The 21811-nt window shown below is 36.8% G+C and overlaps 1 protein-coding gene across 4 annotated transcripts in view; it reads left to right on the top strand.

The window, feature by feature from the left end:
- Positions 1-17210, top strand: part of ASCC3 (activating signal cointegrator 1 complex subunit 3) — a 282651-nt gene extending 265441 nt beyond the window's left edge. For all 4 annotated transcript variants that reach the window (XM_083831844.1, XM_083831841.1, XM_083831842.1 and 1 more), the window contains exons 38-42: positions 8273-8424; positions 8920-9070; positions 14830-15036; positions 16297-16472; positions 16571-17210. In XM_083831844.1, the coding sequence (XP_083687970.1) occupies positions 8273-8424; positions 8920-9070; positions 14830-15036; positions 16297-16472; positions 16571-16718 (834 nt within the window). In that variant the 3' untranslated portion in view covers positions 16719-17210. The remainder of the gene's footprint in view (positions 1-8272; positions 8425-8919; positions 9071-14829; positions 15037-16296; positions 16473-16570) is intronic.
- The last annotated feature ends 4601 nt before the right edge of the window (positions 17211-21811 follow it).

Here is a 21811-nt window from a genome sequence, read left to right as displayed (position 1 = left end):
TTTTGCTACAATTCTGAGTATCATCTTCATTGTACATGTTTAGAAGCTTCAAATATCGCACAAACATGCTGAGCAATTCAGCTGTCTTAAGAGCTAGTTTATAGATGAAATGCTTAAGCTGGTAACCTGCAGGCTGTTCATGGCTGCTGGTGGGAGCTCTATCTACTGTTCCTCAGGCAGAAGTTGCTTTCTGCCCATAATTGCATGCATACAGCTTGCATACAGCTGCAAACAGCACAGGTGCCTGAGCTGCAGTTCCCAGACTATGCAAATGAGAATGTCCCTCTGCTCTGGACTTTCCGTCCTCCCCAAACCTCCTCAGTTCATTACAGCCACAAGAACTACTGGCTTTGGGAGCCATACACCTTGGGTCATTTGTTTTCCTGCTTATGAGGAAATGGAGAAGTTCTTAAAGATCTTAAGGTATGTTTTGAGCTCTTGTGCTGTGTTATTGCAGGCATGCCAATTACTTGCTGAAAGGTAGGAGTTACAGGCATGGCCTATTTTGCTGTCGCGTATGCAAGATTTGTCCAGAAGTGCCCAGGCAAAGACATAATTGCTTTGTTTAATAGATGCATTTGTAACTATAAATAAATGGGCAGCTTAACTGAAGGAAGGGAAGACAATCAAATCAACTTCACAGTGCAGAACCAAGGAAGGACACTACAAGCAGAGGCCAGAGTCTCTAAAGCCACTACACATTTTCTTTGTGTGTCTGTAGTATGTGATAGTACCATATCTGCAATTTTATTAGCAGCCTGTATGGCTGATTGCTATTATTCTCCACATAAGGAGAGTGGAAATAATAGAATAATCAGAAAACTTAAAGAGTATATGCTGTAAGTAATGCTCATTTATAGGTAATAAACAGCAATGAATAGCACTGTAGTGATAGTACCTGGATATAGGAAATTCTGAGGTGGAAACACTTGCTGCCTGCTTTTATTCTACAGGTATGTCTGCGGAGGGGAAAGGGGGGGGTTGTTACCTTTGTGGCCGTGGTGTTGGGGATTTTGCTCACTGAGGATAATTTGCAAACTGCTGTATGGAAGCATCTTGGTGACAGTTTAATGATGATTTGGTGCTGCTTATACATACCCCCCCCCCGTCATGACAAACCTTTTCCCAGTTGGGGCTGGAGGAAATGAGTAATGCTTAACCCATTTGTGTGATCAATTCACTTAAGCAGCTACTGTGAAATGTTAATCACAACTTTAATTTGTACTGCATTAGCATTTTGATTAACTTGTAGGCTTGCTAGCACACTTGAAGCACTTTTACTCATAGTTACAGCTCGGAAATGACTTTTTGATTAATTAAGTTTGTTAGACAGCAGCTGAGCTTCCTGAATGCTAACCTTATGGGGCTAAAAGTTCAGGAGAAAGTTACTGGGAATAACTGTTGCTGTTGAAAAGGATTCTTGTGAATGCACTCACAAAATTTTAATTATTGACAAAATATTACATTACTGTTTTGAAACTGATTTTAAATGTTAAAGAGGGCAAATTTATACAGAAACATACTGTATGTTTTGAATAGGTTTGGTAGATTTGTGTTAGCTGTGGAAGAAATGCCATCTTTAAGACATTGCTTAGGTTCAGGAAACTGGGATTTCTTGCCAAGAGATTTTTCTCAAAAACATTTTATTGTATTTACAGTTCACTAGCCTAGTATAGAATATCAATTTATTAATTAGTAATTTGAGAATAAATTGTACACTGGGATTCAACAAGTTCTGAACACGTTGGGTTATGCCCTACCAAGTTTATATTGCTAGTATCACATTCCATAGCTGCTTTTATTTCTGTAATACTATAAAAAAAAAATCAGTAAGAGACGAAGGGTTGCACTCCACTAAATGTAGACAGTAAGTGATTCGTCCTTTTCCTGGTTCTGATCGTACTAATAATGTTACTATGGAGGCCAAAGGATGAATACAGGGATAGTAATCTTACAAAGCAGCTAGGAAGGTCGTAATTTACATTCATCAGTGAGACCTTTATGTTGATGGGAGAACGAAGAATCAGTCTCTCATAGTGGGTAGCAGAGGAAGATGTAGCTGAATATGCTTTAAAAAAAATGGAGGGAGAATGCAGAGGGCAGTATAAAAAGAGTGCCCAATTAGGATTAATTACATCTTATTCACTATCTCTCTCATAGAGTGTACTTCCTTTTTTTCTTCTGTAAGCTAAAATTGTACAGCTGAATGATTTTGATATTGATTTGAAAGAACCCCTCCTATTTAATACATTTCTAAAAGGTAATTTTTGACTAGAACCCTGACCTGTTCTGCAAATATGTAACATACAAAAGGTAGTGACCTTAAGATCCTCTGTAAGACTTCTTCAAATAAACTTTTAAAGTCTTCAGTTGTTGTTTCTAGGGTATGCAACTGAAGCATTGTAATCATGTTTTATATAAAACCATGAAATTTATAATACATGGCATGCTTTAACATCTGGAAAAATGTTACTTGTATTAGTATGATCTCAAGTCACATGTGGATTATAACATAATACCACATATTGGAAGGCTTCCTAGGTTTGAAGCATGTGCAAAAAAACAGATTTATATTATTCCATATTAACAGTTTTCAGGAAAATGGGTAAAATGGGAACATTTTTTAATTTATTAAAATGTAGAAATATTTATCATATAAACTGTAATCTTGAACAGTTTTAATTAGGCACAATTCTAATGCTTGATTTAAATTTAATGATTTAAATCTATGGATTTAAACCCATGAAGTCTAGTCCTAGACAACAGAACTTATATTGGCATATACGGTAGGCAAGGGTGGAGATATTTTCATTATTTGATATTAGAATACTATACACAAAAAATTGGGGTACAAAAATAAGCATAAAATCCAACTAGCCTTAACTCTCTTTTTTAACTTAATTGTGCAATAAATTTGAAGTATTTTAGTCTCACAAAGTTTATTTCTTTTATATATCTGTTTGCTTCTTCAAAGCATCGCTGCAGAATAAGATTTGTAGCACAGAATAAGATTTGTATTTGTTTGTCTGAGGATGTATTGGATTTATTTTACATAAAGTCTAATGTAATGTGTGTAATGCAATGTTTCAAGTCTAAGGTGAATGTGGTTCTGCCTGCAGCACTGTACAGAGTAGTGTAGAAACCTTCAATTTCGCAAATGAAGGCACTGAAGAAAGGACTGTAGTCTATGATGCACTGATACAAAAAGTAAAATGAATCTTTAAAGAGTGGGAAAATTTGAGCCATGTAACTCACCCTAGGTACTCCTGAAGTTTCAGCTCCCACCCACCAAAGCAATACCACTAATGGCATCACTGTAGGCAGTTTACTTTTAGCTGAGTAATCACAGATGTGATTCTCAGCCACAAGTTACCTTAGTCTACTTAGCTAGCCTCTTTATCCAGAGCTGTTCCCATTGTTCATTTGGCTTCATTGCCACTTTTCTTAACATAACGTAGCCAAAAATATCAATATTTATATATTCAATGTTTACATTTATATTTACAATATTTAAGTAGAATGCCTAATATATTCCGAGCTATATAAAACAGGTGAGTTCAAACAGAATAATAAAGAATAGTTCACTGAGTATACGATCTCTGTTAAGATGCAGATTGTTTTATTTTAACATTTCAATAACTTACCTTAAAGAAAAAAGCTATTTAAGTCATTTGAGTAGATCAGAAGCTCTACTGGTTGTACAGTCTCTGGTCCCCTGCCACCCAACCGGTCATACAAGAGTGATCCAGAATGTCTGTCTTTCAAATGAAGGATGCGAAAGTAATACCAAAAACAGTGATTCTGTAAAGAAAAAAAAAAGTGTTTGCATAAAGCTTCTGAAATAAAAGATTTGTAATCAGGATATTTCTGTTGCTAGACAAATCTCCTAAGTGAGCACAATTTAGTATCTGTTATCTTGAACACATACTCAGAGCGCTTAAAAACAACAGAGAAAAGGCACTTTTTACTATCATTTCCATGCCATACATTCACCTCCTACATCCTGCTTCCATCTTGCTTTCCCTCAAGATAACACCATTCAAATTCCAAGCATCAGTAAAAACATTCAGATTCATTCTAGACCAGAAAGGTACAATTTGATCATTTTAAATAGTTCAGTAGTTTAACCGAACATTGCTCCCAAAAATGAGTTGATGGAAAATTGGTAATGGATACGGAGGGTTTGGTACTAACACTCCTCCACCATGAAGAAAGAAATAGCAAGAGATTTTGATCCAAACATTTTGACGTTCATTTCTGAATATCATCAAAATGAATTTTTTTGCCATACCTAATAAGCTACGTCATTCATTTATCAAGCATTGTTTCTGCCCTACCCCTTGCCATAGTTTACAGCAAGTTGCTTCCCTTGTTGACTTGTTGTACAAGTCAAATTATTTTTGGTAATGATGGCTAAAATGCTAAAGGACACATTTAGTGATTGCTGTTATTACTTCACGGTTGTCAGAGCATGACACTGGAAAGGCTTAATAGCTAAAACCTGATTCTTTCATCAAAACCACCCATCTCACTGTATGCCTCTGGTTTTATTCTCCTAAGTGTAGGAAGAAGCCCAAATAAGATGATGGTAAGCATTTTTCATTATAACAAACAATATTTCCCTTGACTCCATCTATTTACCCCCCTCATTTCCACTTTAGGTTAAAAAGCAGTGGACACCAGGCTTTCTTCTTAATTTTTGGTTTACTAAAACATATAGTTTTTTGTTTTCTGTAAGTAAAAGCATCATTATAGTTTTATCTTGTTTCACTTTTGCACTCACTGTCCTCTTCTCTCTTCTCTTTTAAACGTTTCTCTCTGATGAAATTACCTTGTGTTGGCAAGAAATTCTGAAGCTAAATAGGTAGATGAACAACTTGTGCCATTTTCAGTTTAGAATGATATTCTTAATCTGTTCCAATCCTATCAGCTGCTAAATATTTAGAAATTACTTACCTTTGCAAAATAACAGTTAAAGTTAAGAAGCAACAAATTTCTAGAAAAACAACAATAAAAACAAGCAGCAACTGGAGAGAATAAATATTGTTCACCAGATGACAAATATTAAGTAATTATTAATTTTTCTTTTACATTTTTTTCTCTTTATAGTTGTGCTAATTTGGAGGAAAATGGCTCAATTTGTTACTATGAGTATTTATAGGAATTTCAATAACAATTTGAGTATCAAGCATCTGTGTGTTTTACACTTAGGAGAAAATGAAGCATGTGTAGGTTTCCAAGGCAGCAGATGAAACAAGCCAACTTCACCATTGTTCTGACTTTTTCACAATGTCACTGTCTTGGATTTCACATCCAGATAGAGATGCTGTGAATAAATTCTATGGGTGAAGAAGCAGAAAATAAGGAGGAAAAGAGGATTTGCCGTGTGGATTCATTATAACAATGTGGAACACAGAGTCTCACACACACAGGCTTTCCTTACTCCCTACGGGATATCTATCTGCAGGCCTCTATCAATTTCTAGGAGATTTTCTATGTGAAAGGATCCTCCAGTTAATTTCAGTGTATAGCTTGTTTTAGATTTATCTTTCTCTTACGTCTTCTCTCTTCCTTTTCCCCTTTTCAAGCCTCTGCTAAAAGGGTGAGAGTAGGGGAATAGATTTAGAAAAGAAAAAGAAAAAGAAAGAAAGAGAAAGAAAGAAAGAAAGAAAGAAAGAAAACAATGAAAACAATGTTGTACATCTGTCCTCAGAAGTGTTTTATGAAAATACCACTGCTTTATGCTGACTGAAAATACAGCTTACCATATTCTTCTTGCTGTTCATGGAAAAGGCAGGATAACTATGCACCCATTATTATTAACGGACATACAGCAGTTTCATGATTAAGGAACATGATGGTTCAAGTTATGCCAGAATAGCAGAAAGGAAAGAGAAAGAATCAAGTAGTGTAAAATAGGAGGGAAGTAAAACACTGTCTGAGCACCAGGCTGAGAGGCACTGACAGTACCGTGTGTGTAGGCTCCAGTATCTTTTGAGATGTGGAAGCAGGTAAAGAACAACCCACCCTCTAAAGTTTAAAAGCCAAGATTCGCTCTGATAAATGCTGAGAACAATTCTGTCTTTATCTGACTAAAAATGATATGAACCAATGCATACATCTATAGGCCATAAAGCTGTTCCTTTCAAGTGTTATTTCAAACATGATCTTATTTCCTAATGATTAAGATAATCATACCTGGAAATCACCTCGGCAAGCCAAGTGAAAAGACAGAAAACAGTTGCTATTGGGCTGTGAGGTACTTATAGGGTAAAGAGGATTGTTTGTTTGACTGTTCCTCAAAAAAAAGAAAAAAAGACAAATGTTAAATCTAGTTCATTATTAGCTGAAAGGCACTTTATCCACAACTCACGAGAAATGAGACAATATTTGTGTAATTCAGGGTAATACCTTAAATATTTTTCTAAGTGTCAGTGATCTTTTCACCCTGATCTGAAATAAAACCTGTTGAAATTGCATTGTAAACTGCTAAAATAAACTGTGTGACTGACCATGACTGAAACTAACTTGTGTCTTTAAACTCAGCATTTCTCCAGAATCAGTGTAATTTAATTGAAATAGCTCTGCGTGTGTAAACAACTCCTTTGTTTAAAGAAGATTTCACTGTTTAGTTTGTCTTAAGTAAATGCTGCCTTTTGTTTGTCTGTAAAACATTTGATTAAATGTAAAGACTTACATAGACAGCATCCCATCATTACACTGGTGGCTGGAAAATACGTTAAAATTATGCAGGCTATGTGCTGTCTATGAAAGTATCAACCAATATAAGTTGTCTTGAAAAGAAAAACCCATGGAAACATCTTAAGCCTAGTCCTAAAATCAAACTACAGTTCTCCTAATATCAAGAAGATAGTATTTAAAGAAGCTTGGGAACTGTTCAATATGCCAGACTTTCTTGCTTTCTTGAAAAAACATTTTCCAGTATTTTAGTCAAATTTTCTACAGGGCAAACCACTTTTAAATATGTGACTTTGTACTGAGTTGGAGTGCTGTAGTATGAAAACACAGACTTTATTGTGATTACAGTGGCATTAAACAAGAAAATTAGAGAGAGAACAAACATATAGCTTAATTTTCTTCACCAGCTGAAATAGTCCCATAAATTATATTAATTGCTTTAATGTACTGTAGACAGGTTGAAAAGTATATATACAAATAGCTGCATCCACTATTAAAAAAAATACATTGAAGCCAAAAGCTCATGCTTGGTTCTTTCTCCTTTGGACGAATTCTTAAATTCTCCTTCAGACTAACCAAATACAATTCAACTCCAGTCTCAGGAAAAAAAAAAAAAAAGAAGGATTTTTTTTTCATGTCAATAGGACTACTCACAATGCACGCTCTATAACAAATTTTGCAGAGGTAGATCTTTATGGTAGTGATACTTAGAGTATAGCTTTCACTTGTATTGTCTAAAACATAGACATGTAAATGGAATGGGAACTCACAAGACATGAAAGGCAGGATGACCATTAACACTTTTAAGCATGACGTGTATCTGGACGGTTTTTTTTGTTTGGTTGGTTGTTGGGTTTTTTATGTTCTTGGGGAAAGTCTTTCAGATTCAGAATAGAGATGCCAAAGTGACAGCCAGACATCCCTCATTATTTAAACAGTCAGCTGTATACAGTGCATTGTCAGTGTTGAACAAAACCTGAAAATGCCCATTACGCTAAATTTTAGGTTTCCATCTAGTCCCATTCAGGAGATACTTTTTGAAGTCCTTAGGTTTGAAATGGGAGTAATAATAACTGCTACTGGTAAGTGATGTTGGTATTAATTTTGGAACAAATGTAAATATGTTGTCGTTCTTAAATAGACCAAGGATTTTTTGAATAATTACACAAATCTGGTAAATCTCTTATGTCAAAACATGAACTAGTACTGCAGTGAATTGTAACATCTTCCTTTCCAGTGAACTTTGAGATTTATTCTTTTCATTCTCAGTAGTATCATGTAAAAAAGAAGTTATTTTTAAGGAAAAGATCCACCTCTGCTCCCACCCCCAAAACATGGTGTAAATTACTCACCTTTTTAAGGGCAGCAGTAGATGATGCAGGATGTGATCCATCTTTTTTCAAGGTTAATTCAAAAGGTGCCTACTGCCATCAGTAGGAGTTGCATTAGATTCCTCCATGGAAGGCCTAGAAGTTCACGTATGTTAAGCATTAAATAAACGTTCTTACTTGTATGAACCAGGAACACAATTATACTTGCTTTTTCTCTTTTTATATATGTCTCCTTTGATTAGGCAATGCTGGATGTTGCAGCACATCATGGCTGGCTGGTGACTGCTCTGAATATAACCAATTTGGTGCAGATGGTGGTTCAGGGTAGATGGATACATGACTCTTCCCTGCTTACTTTGCCCAATATAGAAGTACAACACCTTTACCTTTTTCGGTATGTACCTATTCCAAGTGTTTGCAGGTTTGCAATTTCATTCCACCTGGCTGCTGGTAGTGTTTGAATGTCATTGTTCTGCCCAAGAATGCTCATTAATGTAACAGAAGCAAACTCATTCTTTCACAGTGTCGCTTTCCCAAATGGAGGTTTTGTTTCTGTTTTCAATATTCATTGATTAATTAACCCACACAGATTATTTTGAGAGCCATGATTCCAGACAAATGAACAAGAGATCACTGGAAGGGTTCCAAGTTCTAACAAATCTAACTCTGTATATTAATTACCTCTTTATTTTGATCCATTATAAAAATACATTGTGCCCACCTTAATATCATAGATAGTGCTGAGCTCTATAGATGCAATAATTAGTGCTGCCAAAAAATGAATGACCAGCATTTAATAACTGAAACTAGCATCAAGTTTTACCACCAAAACAACTGAAAATAAATGTTTGCTTTCCCTTCCTGGACATGTTTTTTCTGTCTGTATCAGGAAGTGGAGCCAAGAAAAAAGGAAGAGTGTGCACGGAGGTTACCAAGGACCTATCGAGTGTCTTCCTGAACTAATGGCTGCCTGTGAAGGAAAAGAGAATGTTTTTGCTTCCATTGTGGACAGTGAATTGCAAACGGCACATATTTCACAGGTAATACTTTCTATACGTGGTCACTATCAGTATGATTGGAAAGGAAGAGTAGTTGGGAAAAGTACTCTCTCAATAGCATGTGATGTTTCGTATAAAGTGCAACACATTCATTGCTCTAATTTCAAAGGCACTGCTGGCTTTACAGAGGTGCTTCTCAACCTTGTTTTCTCAATATTATTTTCTCTTACTCTCTGTTAACCAGTAACATTGTCTGGTTTATGGCTGATATTAACATATCTCCTTGTTCTAAAGATGCTTGTCCAGGTTGTACAATCCGCTCAGTGTTATCCACCTTTTCATAGCCGGCTATGCACTAGGAATGCATGCATTGCAAATGTCGTCATAGCTGGTTTCTGAAGTGGTCTGCCAGACACCTTATATTCTGAGAATACCCTTGGTAAAAGATCCAGCACTCATTTTCTATTTGAAACAGAAAAAGCAGATGAAATTTTCACATTTAACAGGGAAGAGAAAAAATACTATCTCAAAATATTGAGGCTGCACTCAAGTCTTATTTTCAGTTGTTTTTTCAAGCAGTTTGCAGCAAAGGACAGCTATATCCCATAGTATTCATCACATGATAATCCTATTGATTTCAAATAAATGTATGAAAGAGGAAAACTTCAAAAGCTATATTTCACATGATTTTTATTTGAATATTTAAAAGGACAGCAATATGTCCTGTGTTTGACTGTTCAGCTTCAGTTAAACCTTTTACTGGTATGCAAACAAGAAGAAAAGTATTTAAATGTCTTTAACAGACATCTGCATTTCTAACTAAATTACCATCAAAATTCTGAATTAAGAAAATGTATTGACATCAAAACAAGGCTTTCTTTAACAACAGATTTCTAACATAATACACATTGATTTCAGTCCAACTTTTAGATGTGATAAAAAATTAGAACATTGTTATAATTAGTTCAGGGAGAACTCAGAAGTAAACTTACTTAATTTATTTGCATAAATTGCCATTCTGTTATCTTTAAAAGCAAATGCAAATTGGCTCTGTCTGATATGATGATGGTTATTTGGCTCAAAAGTGCTTCAATTTGCGTAGCAATCTGGTGTCGTCTCTGCAGTGAGGCGATCCCAGGTAACATACAAATCCTGAATTATTCCAGAAATTAGTATGTTTAAAGCATCAATTTAAGTGCTAATTGCAGTAGTAATGAGAAAAAGCAGTACTACTGTGAGATTTGCATCTACTGCCCCATCAGTATGCCTGGAGCGGCTGCTGACTGGCAGAGGATTTGGCTGCTAATTAAATAATTGTATGCATGGCAGTGTTCTCGTCTGATTCAATAGATGAAGATTAATCCTCAGATAAATATGTTTGGCTGGTATTGAAATGTCTTAGCAGTTTCCTCAAAAATAGCTTGTGTGTATGTGGTGTGTACATTCACACTGTGAATGACTCTATGCCTCTATATGTCTATGTTTGTAAATATAGATGCATATAACAGGAAAAAAACATAATGCCTCAGCATTGTATAAGGAGAAAATTTCACTTCTGTGAGTTGGGAATGGCCATACTGGGTATTGCAAAGCCATGACTGTGTTACTCAGGTCATTGCAAAAGTGAAACCTTTATACCAACATTTTATATTTTTATGGCTTTTTTCCAGTAAAAAACTGTCATAATAGCTTGCATAGAATTAAAATTTGTATTGAGACTGCCTGTTGAGTACCTTCATATGTAAAGTCTTTTAATGTGCACTTAAACAGGGGCCAATCAAGAGAAAATACCTCTAATAAAGGAAGGTACCTTATGATATAGTTTCTATAATGAAAAAATATAAAATTACAGACTTTAAACCTAGCATTCTGGAATCAGACCTGAACAAAGTCAAATAAAGTGGTAACTATGCCACAAAAATGCCTAAAACATTCTTTTACTTATAAACATTTTACTTCTCACTCATAGTATATTGAACCTGTATCTTAAACTTGTTACTAGCACAAAAATGGTAAAAACAGTTTAAGCTTTATAAATTTGGGGAAGACAGGAAAAGGAAAGAAATTTCACATTTCGAAAGAAGAAAATGTCTTTTAAGCAGGTTGGTAATTAATTTTTAAATAGCAGCTCTTGAAGCTGCTCATGGATTTGGAATATTAAGCTAAGTCCTGGGGAGATAGTTTATTGGCAAAATTGTTAATGATGTTATTAAAGGTTCATGAAGAATTTCTAATGTGATTATATTTTGAATCTATGGGTTTGAAATAAAAATGTATATATAAAAGATAAAGTTATATAAAGCTAAAGATAAAGCTAAAGATATATATATAGCATATGTAAATTCACCCATTAGGTGCATTGATACATTTAAAAGGAGTGGATGTGTGCTTATGTCATCCTATACAGGGGGGAAAAAAAAAGAAACAACAGTAGAATTGTCAATACCTAAATGTGGGAGCCTGAGCTTAATTTTCCAAATATTAGTTGCAAGCGTAAACATAACTGAATGTTATCTGGGCTTTAAATTCAACAGTTATTCAAAAACTATTTAGACTGTAACTCTGATCTTTGGCTTTAAGCTTCAAGTTTGTTCCAGTGATTCATTCTGAACTGTATCTTTTTAACAATGTTTTTCAGTTTCTAAGGCAATTAGGCACCTTTTAAAATACTAAGCTGATATTTGTATTATTGAAAGACAAAAAAGAAATCCCAACATTTAAAGAATATTAGCTCTGCTCTGGTATTACCTGCTTTTACTCTGGAAGTATCTGTGTTTCTGTAATCTTATTTTTCATTTTTGTCTGCTACTACTTGACTTTTTCCCTCAGTAAGAAAAGCATCACTATATTTTATTGAAATTGCATGGATGATAAAAAGCCTGTTGTCAATGGTGCATCAATGATCAAGCTGTACTAACTTTCTCTTCAGTTTTCAAAAACATAAGACGTGGAGAATGACGTATTACAACTGCCTTCTTATCTCACTAAGATGTTATTCAGAGTTACTTTGCTTTGTTTGCACTGTAAAAGCTACATGAGAACATGAGAGCCTTTGACACATAAAATATGTAGCCTTGTACGGTATTAACAGGACCAAATCAGAGTCTTCAACAGAGCAACAGGTAACGCCACAAAAGGAGTTAATACAGAATAACCACTTCTGAAATTAAACTTTGTTCTTACATAATCGTAGCAGGCCTTGTCCTGCAACATAGCATGCATAAAAGTTTACTAGATAAACGATATCCAAAGTATAACAAAAGGGGTGGTCACCAGGTTGGTATAGATCAGAGTGCCTCTCCTGAAAACAGCAACAAATGCACTGCTTTGGTGCATGGAGAATCTCAGACAGTAAGTCTGCAAAGTTCCTACAATAAGATTCATCCTAAAAAAAAAAATTTACATTAAACAGAATATTTGCCAGTTAAGGCAACTAATATTTGCCAGTTAAGGCCAGTAACTACACAAGTTGTCTCATCCGGTGTGATCTGCTGGGGATGATTTTTTTTATGGTCTTATGTGTTAAATGTAGCAAAATCTTGGCAACTACTAATTCATTAAGAATGCCTTCGGTGTTTTTTCACCTTCAAGGCACTGCCTTTTTTCCCCTTCTTTTCAGAATTGGGACGGAAAGAAAGCTATCTTTTCCCTTAACGCTCTGGCTGTTATATTCTGTTTTCTGTTACAGTGTTCCCATCTTCTCTAAGCTAAAGCATTCGAACATGAATGCAATTCGTCGGTGTCCTGTTTTACACTGCAGCTCCGCGAGCGCTCACAGCTGGCCCTCCCCACCTTCTCCATTGAACGGACACAGCTGTTCATGCAGCACACACAAGAGGGAAGAGAGAAAGAGATTAGTTTTAGCCTAAATCAGTTTTCTCATTTATTTCAGCCAGGCTATGGTAATGCAGCCATTTTAATCCAACCTAAGTCTGCGCTGCAGCCGAAATGGGCAGTTCTGCCCTCCCCGTGCCATTTTCACCTCTCCTGACCTGGCTCACTGCACAGCTGCACAAATGCTGTGGATGGTTCAAGTGAGGAGGTGGGAAGGAGCATCTGGGGACGAGGGGAGGAGGGATCACATCAGCCCTCTCGCTGACAATCAAAATGGCCTGTGGCCAAGTGGCTAGTGAATGCGTATGCCAGCAGGGGAGGAGGCAGGAGCACTTCTTTCAGGTTCATGCTTATTTAGAGGGCTCACAGGATTACAGGATAGGCTTCCACAATCAGCCTTAAGCTGATCTAAGTTCAGTCACCAAAATGATTAGCAAGCTGATCCATCTAGCTGCACAACCACAGTATGGCAGTGCCAACATACTGAGGATGGAGGGGAGGACAGCTCGCTGTGGGAGAGAGGCACACAGCACCTTTTCCTATGGCAGTGCAATCTTAGGTGTACTCACCCTGGCTGCTGTGTCCCTAATTGTGTATTAACATACACCATTGTTGTAAGGATGAGTCTTGGTAATGGTGTCTCCAAAAAGCAAAATTAACTTCTACTAGGGCTCTAGACCTTCCAGCTCTGAAAAAGTAATCAGAGATGCATCAAGCACAGCCCAAATGAAAACTGATTCTGTTAAAACACAAGACAGTCTAAACGATACATAAAATATGTAGGTACGAATACTTTAGTCTTTTTCCAAATAAAACATTTCTGTTCCATGCCAGTATTGCCCATGTGACTAAGCCTACTCTCTTCATTCCCAGAAGATCCCATCTGCTGGCACCTTACCAAGATCAATATTCTTCCCTTGTTCTCCTTCCTGCCCTCTACCTTGCTTTTCATACGTTTTTTGAAAACGTCAGTGAAGTGCAGATTTCTCCTTTGTTTTGGGGATGGAAGGGAAGGAGGACAGGGTAGAGGGTGGTGGTTGTTCTAATTCGTTTTCCTTCCAGTGTCAACCTCATCTATTTTTTTCACCCCTAGCGAGGCCACAAATCACTGCCACCATTCCACAGCAAAGTTGCTATTCCTTCTTCCTAAAAGATTTCATCAAGTGAATATGCTGATTTTTACTAAATGAAAGCCTGTGTTACTTCCCTCCATTTTTGTCACAGTTTCTCAGATGTGCTTTTGTTTGTCTGATGGAGACCCAAATGAGAAATACATAGGGTTGCATTTTCAGGATGCTTCACAAATTGCCGCACATTCAGCTACGCAAATTGTATGCCTCTAGCAACGGTTCTCTGTGCAAAGATAAAAGTTGAGGGCCTGTTGCAGTTCACAAGAAATGACAGACTTAAGATTCCTCTGGAGGATTGTAAGAAGAAGGGTTCATGAAGATCGATGGAAGAAAACCTTAAAAAAAAAGTCAGGATAACTTTGGATATGCAGTTGAACTTTTGGTTAATTATCTGAACTGATCCTCTGAACTCTCTGAGGTTTGCCCATTGCTAATTAGCACTGCAGTGACTTGTTCTTTATGGATTATGCTAAGGAAGTTTAATTTAAAACGTAATTATACTAGTTTTTAAGTGGCTTATAGGAAAAAAATACTTTAATCGGGAGTGGTAAGGATTTTTTCCTGTGTTCAGACATCAGTAATCTTAGTGAGGCATGTATAATGTGCTTGAGAGTTTCACATTTGTTTTATTTGCTTAGAAGAAATTAGAGTAAGAGGTTAAGAAAAAGTATTTTATGCTTGTGATTTGAAGAGTTGTACTATTAAATATATTACAATACCTAATAAATTATTATTAATATAGAATAAGAATATCAACTACACATTGAATTATTATTATGAAGTCATCTGAATTATATAGATTGTCTTGTAATCCACAGGGATCTGTTTTTTCTACAGGCTTGGAATTTCTTGTCCCGTTTGCCAATTCTAAATGTTAGCCTGAGCATTAAGGGCTGTTGGGATGACCCAGTTCAGTCTCAGAACGAAGTGCCTGTTCCTCTGCTGACAACAGACACACGAGATGACAAAAGATGGATCAAATTGCATGCTGATCAAGAATATGTGCTCCAGATAAATCTGCAGAGAACCCAGATGGGGTATCAGGTAGATTAATTTATTATTTCCTTCCCAGCTGCACAAGTTTCCAATAATCCATTTATGCTTTACACAGCATAACAATATTTTTATGGTTTAAGAATTATGTAAATTGTAAACACTTTAAACGCCTTTTCTGTGTTAGTAGTGAAGCAGATGGTTTTTCAGGGTGCAGTAAGACAGTAAATAGACTCTAAAGGTAAAATCCTAAACCAGTTAAAGTCAATGAAAAAAATCTGTCATTATTTTTTGTACAAAACAGGAATTCATAAAGTTAATTTGCTTGGGTACTATAAAGCAATAACAGTAGATATGTTCACTTCACTACCCAAACTCTTACCACTCATATTCTTACATATCCTGCTTCCCCAAATCAGTTTATAAGTGTCCCTATGAAATTCTCATGCACCTCCAAACTGTATACCAGAACCCATACCTATAAATATGTTTCTACTTGTAACACATCCTCAGCCTCAAGGGAAGCTGTAGGAAGAAAAAAAGGTCAGAGCTCCTCCATAAGCCATTCGATTTCAACTGGAAAGAAGGAGGGAGCAGAAGCATTTCATGCAGTGATCACTGTTTTATAAACATCTCCACGAATTTGATCCCTCTTTTGTATGAAACAGCTGGATCAAACTGTTTCAGAAGCTTCGTTGCTTTGGTGGTGTTTTTTTCTTCCATATAAATCTTCAGTAAAACCTTTCCATCTACAGATCACAGAATGAATGCTGATTGAGTATACATCATTTTATCTTCAGCTTTCAGCAGTAAAGTCACTGTCTTAAAGAATAACTGAAATAATCTTTCTTTTTGCTATATCAGCCTGAAATAAAGATTTCAGGTGCTTTTTGTTTGTTTGTTTGTTTGTTTTGTCCTTCTATTAATCTTAAACAATATTGTTTAGTATTATTTAAAGACACAAGGTTTACAATTAACCCTTCTGCTGAGAATAGCATTTGGGATGCATTAGATGAAATTACAAAAAGGGAACAGTATTTCCATTCAAGTTGAAATAGCTTACAAAATAAATGGAATGATATCTTGTATTCTGTTGTGTTTTTTTCCCTTTGAACTGTTTTTCTCTGTTTGTTTATTTTGAAAATAAGTCTTCATCTGGAAAGAAATAAAAATATTTTAATTTGCATCTGGCTAAATTATAGTATTATGTAAAAAATCATGTGAGTGTTTTTGTGGTTTTTCATTCAAGGAAGAATGGTATTTTGGAACAATGATTTCCAGTTTTACTAAACTGTTTCTTTTCCCTAACAGGGAAAGCAAGACAGTAAAGCAGTGGCTCCTCGATTCCCCAAAGTTAAAGATGAAGGATGGTTTTTGATATTGGGAGAAGTTGATAAAAAAGAACTAATCGCCCTGAAGAGAACTGGATACGTCAGAAATCGAAATACTGTCTCTGTTGCTTTTTATACTCCAGAGACTCCTGGAAAGTATGACAAATTTAGAAATGAAGTTCTCTTAATGATTCTCTCTTCCAAGTGGCTGAGACTTAATTTCCAAACTAATGATTCTGCTTTTTACATTTTAGGTGTATCTACACGTTGTATCTCATGAGTGACAGCTACCTTGGCATGGACCAACAGTACGATATTTACCTGAATATTATACCAGCTGGTACCTCAGCACAAGCCACAACAGACGTATCTGATGCTATGAGTCACCTGACTTTAAGCTAAGGTGGTCTGAAAAGTCAGTTTAGAAGAACTGGTCTTTCTGCTAACATATCTGGTCATTCTGGACATCCAAAAAATGCATTTGCCTTAGTGGAACCAACTTCTAACCTCAAGACAACTACGAAATTGAAAGCGACTACTGTATTGACTCTGGTAACACAGAGTTAGCCACAGTGGCCTTACTCCTTTGTAAAGTTTTGTCTTTTTCTTGGTGCATCTTTCTTCTTTCAGAAGTCATATTGATCTCTTTTATTCCTGATAGAGTTGCTGTAATTCAATTTTGACACATCAAAATAAAAGATACTGTAATTTGCGCAAACTTAGGGCTATAGTCTTCATTTTGAAAAGCGCTCTGTAGCCTATGTATTAATGTAGTTTAAATAGTCAACTTTTTTTTTTTAATTTATAGGGAAAAATACAAAAGTTGATCTAAGAAATGCTGAAAATATTGATGGATGTGTTATATTTCATGTTTAATAAAAATGTCCATAAAAATGTTTTGCATTCAATTTTTTTCAGTGTAAAACGTATGAGATATATAGTAACAAAATCCTCCTCTTACTCAATGCTACATTCTAAAGGTGATAATCTAAGAGAAAATTTTCAAAAATTTATACTAATTATGTATGCAGTAAGTCTGGTTATAAAGGCATGCTAAACAGTCAAAAATGTTTCCAGTATAGAAATGATGCTATTTATATAGATCATACAGTTTACCCTCTACATATAATACATATACATCATACATATAGATTACATATGTAACAGTTTCTTTAGTGGTTTTTCTTGGGTTTTGGAGAAGTAATGCAAATAAAATCATGTGTCATGGTCTAGGTTTAAGTGCTAGAGTGGGTAACTACATTCTGTGAATAAGGGAGAGCTAGGCTCCAAAGAATGGGAGCAAGAAAGAGTTCTGCCAGACAGCAGGTAGTCTCTAAGAGAGTCCCAACTCTGTGTTGATACCACGGATGCTTATGTCTACAAGACATAAGTCTGAAGAGAGGAGGTAGCAGCATTTACTTTTTGCATAGTACAGTAATTAGACTGCTTACCTACACATCATGAGGTTAGTCTTTTTGTCAACCTTCAGAGGATTCCAGAAGCTGAGCAAGTACTTGAAAGCAACATATTGCAAAAGCATCATGCAACTTCATTGGGATAGATCTTAAACTCAGTATTAGTATTTGAACTTGTTCAGCTTTGCATTTAGATGATGAACATTACCTCACTGAAGAGTCATTTTGCTATCATTCTCATTGTATTTCACCAGATCAAAGAATACAGCAGAGGTGTAGCCTGGAAACTTCCCCCCAGAAAATAATAGCAGGGTCACCTAGAGCCGTTTGCCCAGGACTGTGTCTAGTCAGCTATTGAATATCTCCAAGGATGGAAACTCCACAACCTCTCTAAGCAACCTGTTCCTTCCATTGCTTACAACACCCTCACAAGAAGTGTTCCCTGATGTTAAGACAGTCTTCTGTGTTTCCTTTTGTGCCCACTGCCTCTTGTCCTGGCACTGGGCACCACTGAAAAGAGCCGTCTCTTTGCACCCTCCCTTCAGATATTGGTATACTTTGATAAACTCCCCTTGAATCTTCTCCTCTCTAAAGTAAACAGCCCCAGCTCTCTCAGCCTTTCCTCATAGGAGAGGTGCTCCAGTCTCTTCATCATCTTCATGTCCCTACGTTGGACTTTCTCCTTTATGTCCATGTATCTCGTACTGAGGAACCCAGAATTGCACACAGCACACTGGGGTGGCCTCACCAGTGCTGAGAGGGGAAGGATCACCTCCCTTGACTTTGACCTGCTGGCAACACTATATTACAGGAAAGAGAAGGCTGGCTGATTTCAAAGGGTCAATAGTTAATAATTGATTTGTTTCATATACACCTGGTATTTCTACATTGTGAAAAACATTTTATAAATAATTTGGTAATTGAGTGTTTTCGCAGATCTTCATCACATCACCTGGTGATGTTAAAAATGTTTTTTTTTCATTATTGCAGGCTGACTATTGCATAAGAAGATGGGACAATACCATTAATAGAAAAAGTTGTCACTATATCATCAGCCTGATAGGTGATACTCTGGCTTTCTCTGCTTTTTGGACTATTTCCAATATAATATGGACACATATATATGTGTCACTCAGCACATAGATTTTTTTCAAATTTGTAGGCACAAATTTGGTTATTCACACATTTACTTGGTCCTACGCCCATTTTTAAGAGAATTGTATTCTCTAATCTGCAAGTAAATTGTCACAGAAATTAAGTCCTTTCTTTGGGAAAATGCTTGGGTGAAGCAATATATTGTCCCTCAGCAATTTTAATTAATTAGGAAAAGGAGCTATGCCACTCACACAGCATACCAACATGATGATACTAGCTCTTGCTGCTTTCTAAATGTACGTCACAAAATAGTAACTGCGGAGTAGCAGACAATAGCTTCAGTATTCTGTGTTAATCAATTAAAGAAACTCTGCAATGTCATTTGTACCATTTGTACTTTGGTTTGGAAATATGGCATTTAATTTCCTGGTATGATAATTAGTTTTAGAAATAGTTTGGTGAAATCTCTGAATAACATTACAAGCTTTTTTTTTTTTTTTTTTTTCCCACAAAAGTCTTGGACACCTGAAGACAAAGTCTGAAGAAATATAGAATAAATTTAAGCAAATAAAATTTTAATTAAAGAATCACAGAATTATCTAGATTGGAAAAACCCTTCAAGATCACCAAGTCCAACCATCAACCTGACCTACTGAGTCCCATCACTAAACCAAATCCCTTAGGGCTATGTCCACACATCACTCAAATACCGCCAGGCATGGGGACTCCACCATTTCCCTGGGCATCCCTTTCCAATGTTTGACCACCCTCTTCATGAAGAAATTCTCCCAAATACCCAACCTAAACCTCCCCTGGTACAACTTGAGACCATTTCCTTGCATCCTATCACTTGTTACTTGAGAAGAGAGACCGATACCCTCCTTGCTGCAACCTCCTTTCAGGTACCTGTAGAGAGCAATGAGGTTTCCCCTGAGCCTCCTCTTTTGCAGACTAAACAACCCCAGTTCCCTCAGCCACTCCTCTGCACATGCTCAAGCAGTGAGGGGCCCTAAAACAAACACAATATTTGAGGTGCGGTCTCACCAGTGCTGTGTACAAGGGGAGGATCCGTTCCCTAACCCTGCTGGCCACACCACTTCTAATTTAGGCCAGGGTGCCATTGGCCTTCTTCTGGACACACTGCTGGCTCATGGTCTTCCAGCACCCTGTAGGTCCTTTTCTGCTGGGAAATTTTCCAGCCACTCTTCACCAAGCCTATAATGCATACTGGGCTTGTTAAGACCAAGAATCGCTATTTCCATGAATAAGATTTAAAAAATAATAATAAAAAAAAATGATGTATTTGAAACAGCTGCTTAGAAGGAGCAGTTAGAATGTTTGATCCAGTGATATCTAATGGGGAAAATTGAGAACAGCTGTCTAACAAAAGTATGAAAACCAAAGACAATAATAAAAATAGAGATAAATACCTCTGAAGTATCCATTATGGATAGATAAGCACATACAGAAAGTTTTAATGTTAAATTTCTCAGTCCAGCTTGCAAGCTTTTTTTTTTTTTTTTCCATTCAGGGAGCAGCAGCAGTTAGTGCCTGCCGCTTAGGTATCATGCGTCTTCCAAAAACTGGAAAAAGCAACAGAAAACAAACACACATGCATCTGTGTTTCTACTTCTTTAAATCCTCCTATGCGACTGCACCCTTTCCACCTGATGTACTGATGGCATTACAGCAGCCCTTAGCCCTTAGGTCTGGATACATACAACCATTCCCCATCTCTTCTTAAGGAACTTTTATAATGCAACCTGTTATTTAGAACCTTACTTAAGATTTCAGTTCTAGTCCAGGTCCTGAATGTGTGGCACCATGAAACCATCTTCACAACTGCAGTCTATCTTCTGTTGTAAATTGAATCTCTGGATGCCCTCATTTCACTCCAATGAATTCAAGGTTTTAGACTGCTGACCCAAAATTCCTCTTCCTCATTATTAGCTTGCTCCTAGAGACCACCATCCTGAAGGGAACTTCAGGAAGTCTGTCATCAACTTCCATCCTGGAGCCTAGTCTAACCCTTGAACATTCACTGAACAGGCTGTATTTAAAGAAATGTAAGCTGGGCAATTCTGATTCCTCTCAGGGTAAGATACCTACATTTAAGTGTCTCTACAGGCACAATCTCCACAGGCGTTAAAGCTCCTGTTAGAGGAGATATGTGATGGATTCAGCTGCCTGCACTGTCTAAACCCTTTTGAAATCACAAACCCACAAGGCTTCCAGTTCCTTTAAGTCTTACTTACGTGGGGTAAGTACACATAGCAATTAGTGAAGACCAGTGCAAGCAGAGCTGTGGAATGAAACAGTGCTGAGGTCAGCGTTCCCAATCTGCCTGTTCAGGAAAATTAACTATGCAGCTCCAGTGTAGTCCACGTTCCTGGATTGCATCTTCTGGATTAGTGGCAGCTGAAATAAATCCTGTTCCCATGCTTGAGAACACTTTATGGTGTGCATCGACACAGTGGGAGCAGAGCTGTTAAGGGATTCAGCGCAGAAATATGCTTCTAGTCTGTCCCAAAATGCTAATGTAGACGCATCCTACTACTCCAAGGAGGATGTCTTGGGCACCCTCTGTTGTCCTAAATGACACCACATGCTAATGCTCAGGTGACTGATTAAGAGTTTTCTGCTTAGAGTGAGCTGAATCACTTGCCAAAATCCAATGATTCCATTGGAACTCTGTTAAATGTATTCGTTATGCTGGGGGCTTAGGGGCCTTGGGTCCATTTAACTACGTAGATACTCAAACAGCATCACCTGATTTTAGGTATCCCCTTTTCCAGCTAAATTGCACACCATTTGGCTTGATTGGGCTTGGAGTACTGTGTCCAATTCTGGGCTCCCCGGTACAAAAAAGACAGGGATCTCCTGGAAAGAGTCCAGCGGAGGGCCACAAAGATGATACGGGGCCTGACGCATCTTCCCTATGAAGAAAGGCTGAGAGACCTGGGTTTGTTCAGCCTGGAGAAAAGA

This window comes from Anser anser (assembly GCF_964211835.1).
Source record: "Anser anser genome assembly, chromosome: 3".
Lineage (NCBI taxonomy): Eukaryota > Metazoa > Chordata > Aves > Anseriformes > Anatidae > Anser > Anser anser.
This window is presented reverse-complemented; position numbering and strand designations above follow the sequence as displayed.